The sequence below is a fragment of the Nelumbo lutea genome, chromosome 8 (assembly GCF_056320005.1).
Source record: "Nelumbo lutea isolate HS-2025 chromosome 8, American lotus-T2T, whole genome shotgun sequence".
Lineage (NCBI taxonomy): Eukaryota > Viridiplantae > Streptophyta > Magnoliopsida > Proteales > Nelumbonaceae > Nelumbo > Nelumbo lutea.
This window is the reverse complement of record NC_142691.1, coordinates 34952795-34957487: the sequence shown is the minus strand read 5'-3', so window position 1 is coordinate 34957487 and position 4693 is coordinate 34952795. Positions and strand designations below refer to the sequence as shown.

Sequence of the window (4693 nt, the reverse complement as noted above, 5' to 3'; positions counted from 1 at the left end):
AACCCCTACTTTGGAAGCTACACGTGTGAATTTCGTATCAAGTATAACCCTCCCTTTATTTTGGTTCCAAATCTGATCTGGTTTGTTTTAAGAACCGTTCTTGGAAAATGCAGTTTTTCTAAAACTGGGAATATGATTCCCGTAAGGGAGAAAATAAATTTTTGAAATTTCACCCAGCCACCTTGCATGGTTCGGCCATCCATATGATGGATCTCCCTTCCCTTCAAACCTCACCAGTTCGATAATATATTTTCAGTGAGAAAATGAAATTATCAATAAACTAAGAGAGGCTGATTTCATATCTATAGACAATATAGCAATGCATGCACAACACGAAAATGAATTTATCAATAAACTAAGAGAGGCTGATTTCATATCTATAGACAATATAGCAATGCATGCACAACACGAATATAAGCTATTCAGAATTGTGAGGATGTCCAACATTTTGTTGGAATTAATTTGATAATGGGTCTAGACTGGATATTGACCTGAACTCGGTTGATGCTGCAAGTGATAACTCGACTAGTTCTGTTTCTGCCTTTTGTTTTCAGATTGTGGCTAACTCTGGAAACATGATGAGAGAAACGTAGAAAGGTTGGTCGGGATCGGAAGAACAGTTCGGTAAACTCAAATCATTGCTGCCAATAACCGTGTCGTGTTGGTGAAGAACAGGGGCTGCCACTACGTTTGAGGAATCAACACTAACAAAGAAGGCCGATGAGGAGTTCTAGAGTATAATGCGCCCTGGAAAATGATAGCTAACCGCCGAAATCCAACTAGCAACTATTGAGATCACACCTGCCGCTACTCTGTTCTTCGTCTTAAGGTGGGAGACGATGAACTATATTTCTTTGTCCCTCTCTATTTATTTCATTAGGAAAATGAGAGAATGGTGGAAGGAGATATGGAAAGATGATCGATGGTGAAAGGATCAGAGGTGGTTGGGTTCTTGAAGAACTGCGACTGAGGCTCGATGGAGGAAGAGGAGAAGAAAGAAGCGGAAGAAGAGAGGGAGGAAAGAGATAGAAAGAATGAGAAGAGAGTTCAACGGAGGAGAATTAAGAATGTCCGTCATTGGTTCACCTTCGGATGGAGAAGACGATGAACAGTAGTCTTCTCCAAGAAATCCCCCAACAGTGTTCCCTTCCGATTAGGTAAAAATGAAACAATCATTTTATTTTAAAGAATGCAAGGGGTATTTTTGTAATTTTATAAAAAATGAGGGTAATTTTGTAATTTAGGAAAAGGTTGATTAATCTGGGTCTAAGGGAGCTCAAACCGAGATTCGGGATGGATGGCTGAGATTTTGGGGCCAAAGATGGAAGTTTGAGATAGGTTTGACTGTGGAGTGAGGTTGTGCAAGTACGGGCCAATGAAATTGGTCAAAATAGAATATTTTCAGATGGATGGGTAAATGATGGTCGTTTTGACTAATATTTGACAGGACAGGGCTCTTGGGTAGTTTGAGGTGATTGTTGGGGTCAGATTGGCCCAAATGTGCCCGAATTGGGAAGATCTGGAAAGGGTTCGATTCGATTAATTTAGGGTCTCAAAATGGAATCTGTGATCGAAAGGAAAATAATGTCTATTTCTGATGAAATTTCACAGGGTAGGATTTTTAGGTAGTGTGAGGTGATTGGTAAGGATAGGTTGAACCAACTGTGCCTAGATTGGGCAGATTTGTAATCTAGTCAATGTAGGACCTTGAAATGGAATCTTGGTTTTACTGAAGGGAAAACGGAGGTATTTTGGATTGAGATTTCACAATTTGGTATTTTGGGAGGTCTTGGGTCTGATGGTTGTATCTGAACTAATGGTTGAGGTGTAAGTGGGGATCGATCAGGGCCATCGGATAGGTATTGGGTAGGTTTAGCGATAGATCTAAGGGCGCTCGGAGTGAAATTCAGGTTTTTGGGTGTTTCAAATGGATTGGAAGGATCTGATCGGGCATTTGGCGAAATTGGAGGCTCTTGCGGCAGACCGAAGAATTGGCCATCAAAGATAGTGCTTGAGGTGTACTGGGGTTTAGAGTTTTCTAGAGAGGTAAGGTACCTCAATCTTGTACCCTTCATTACAGTTTCCATAGTGGATTTTTTACTCCTTCATCACCTTCTAACATAAGCCAATTGCCGAACCACCTAAATCATTGTGTGCTCTGTTTTATTCTCTTTTCTTGCTTTTCATGTCTCTGTTTTGCTTAGTTTAATCCATTCAAATTTGTGTTTTTAGGTTTTGCTCAGCATATATTTTGTACAGTCCATTATATACTACATGTTAAAGAAAGAATATAAAAGAGTTATGGAATAAATGTATGATTTCACAGGACTCCCTTGTAACCCCTCGAATGTATTTCTATTGCTGATCTGTTCGTGTTTGATTGGGTAGGTTGCATATGTACAGAAAAGATCTACATCTACAGAACCTCACATTCGGCCAGTGGGAGAGAGAGAAATTAACATACTGTTTTTTTTTTCAAATCTTAAATTGGTTTTTTCATTAATGTAAAAGATACAGAAGAACCAAAGTTTTGCTCAAGAAAAGTTAGAGTGGGAGTGTGGGTCTGGGGGAGTACAGACGATACTAATTACTTTCACAAGTGAGGTGACATTTTGATTTAGATCGTTTTGTTCACGCAAAGCCTTGATCCGATTCCATCAAGAAATTACGGATTCCATCTGATTATTTAACTTCCGGTTGATTATTTGGTCCAGTATTCCACATTAATGGCAAAGTCAAGAAGATGCAAGTTAATGAACAATAAGAATAAATAAATTGGTTCAACTTTCAAGCTTTCATTTGAATATTTAGGGGAAACAGAGTACATGAAAGTTGCACCATACTTAGATAGTTACTGCATTTTATTTTCTCGTCATCTCTTTTCCTCTTTTCATTTACAAATCCTCCATTTTAGAATTTAACCCATTGGAATTCAGCCCAGGATGAGAAAAATCCCATTGCAAGGGCAAAGAATGCAGAAAATGCAACGCGAGTAGCAGAAGAAGCTGAAGGGCCTTCAGGGCCTGGTGCATCAGCGTCCCCTGTGGAATCATCAGCTGGTCCATCTGCAACGGGTGAAGGAGGAGAACTCGCCGGAGTGTCCGCATCACGAGAGGGACTTTCAACAGGTGCTTTAGCATCGGATGGGGAGTCTGATGCTGGTGCGGGAGCCTTGGCGGGGCTTAGAGATTTTCTCGGTGCATTTGCGCGTGGGGGTAGGGGAGTGGGCGTGAACTTAATGTCTTCGATGCCCGTAGGGTAGATGACACTGCTGACTTGCAGAACTGAAAGGTTGTAGGGCTGAGCTGCAACCTTCTTGATGAGCTGTGCATCCAGGCTTGAACCTTTGACGGCAGACCCGAACCTCACCTCTCCTGAAGCAAAACGTGTGACATTCAAGAACCCTTGCTTGTTAACAGCCACGCCTGTGGACTGGAATAAGGTGGTGAGAATGGTCGACTTGTTTGATAGCTTCTTGATCTTATCAATGTCGTAGTAGTCGAGTATGACATGCAAGCTCAGGACCTTCTTGATCAGGTCAGGGGACTTTCCTGAAAGAGACGATACGGCGCCATTATCGACAGCGAGGACGGTAATGGTTTGTCGCCGGTTGATCGAATCGGCCAAATTGGTTTGTGTCAGATAGTCATTGAAGTTGCTGAAATCAGAGTACTGACTCAGAAGCCTGGTGATGTTAAACGCTTCCGTGGAAGCGAAAGCGAGGAAAAGAGAGAGGACGAGGATGGCAGCAGTGGCCATGGAGGATTTGGGATTCATCTTTGCAAATGAGTCATCGGTAAACGGGGACCTCATTGGCTTATATACGGATAATTAGGTCTAAATCTTGCTTCTCTCTAAACTGAATGTCCCATTTGGTGGAGACGAGCCAAATTTGGCGGGGCTGTTGCTTTGTCAAAAACAGTTGGAAGTTCCTCTAAATTTGGAGGGACGGTTGCCAGTGCCAAGTATATAAATTTGGAAGTTTCTCTTATCTTCTGTTATATTTGGGGTTACACCCGTCCGGATTTATTATGATCAAACCATCACTGAAGGCTATTTTTAGTTTGACAAGTAAAAGATAAACACAAAGTTAATATAAATTATGGGAAAATGCAGCGGGAAAGAAAGAAACAAAAACTCCTTCAACTTTCTATTTCTCTCATCTTTTATCAAACCATGGCCAACAATTGGACAGACGCATAAGCCTAGTGCGCAAGGAGCATTCGGTTTATTCGGTTAAAAATCGAACCGAATAAACCGAATTTATAAAATATAAAACCGAATCGAAACTACATTACTAAAAAATTGAAAATATTGAAACTAAATTTTTTGTTTCGGCTTTCGGCTTTTTTTGGTTAAAATCGAATTTTATTAATATTATACTAATGCATATTATATATTATATTAATATATTTATATATACTATAATATATGTATATGTTAATGTTTTTATATTTTAATATGTTATATAATATATATTATATACATATTAGAATATATTTTGTGTTACATATTAATAAGATATATTATATTATTTATATAATAAAATTTGGTTATTTTGGTTTTTTCGGTTAACCGAAATCGAAATGTTCTAAAACCAAATTAACTGAACCAAACAAACTGAGACCAAAAATTTTGGTTCGGTTTTTCGGTTTTAACCGAACAATGCTCAGCCCTAGCAAGCATCCGTCTA

General features: G+C 39.5%; 1 protein-coding gene across 1 annotated transcript; it reads right to left on the bottom strand.

Moving 5' to 3' along the window:
- Window positions 1-2775: 2775 nt before the first annotated feature.
- On the bottom strand, window positions 2776-3808 carry LOC148843792 (fasciclin-like arabinogalactan protein 14). The gene has a single exon (XM_088958041.1). The coding sequence runs from the start codon at window positions 3775-3777 to the stop codon at window positions 2911-2913; it is 867 nt and encodes a 288-aa protein (XP_088814167.1). The 5' UTR covers window positions 3778-3808; the 3' UTR covers window positions 2776-2910.
- Between the last annotated feature and the right edge of the window lie 885 nt (window positions 3809-4693).

Coding starts and splice junctions, on each gene's coding strand:
- LOC148843792 (XM_088958041.1), bottom strand. CDS start 3,777: ATGAATCCCAAATCCTCCATGGCCACTGCTGCCATCCTCGTCCTCTCT.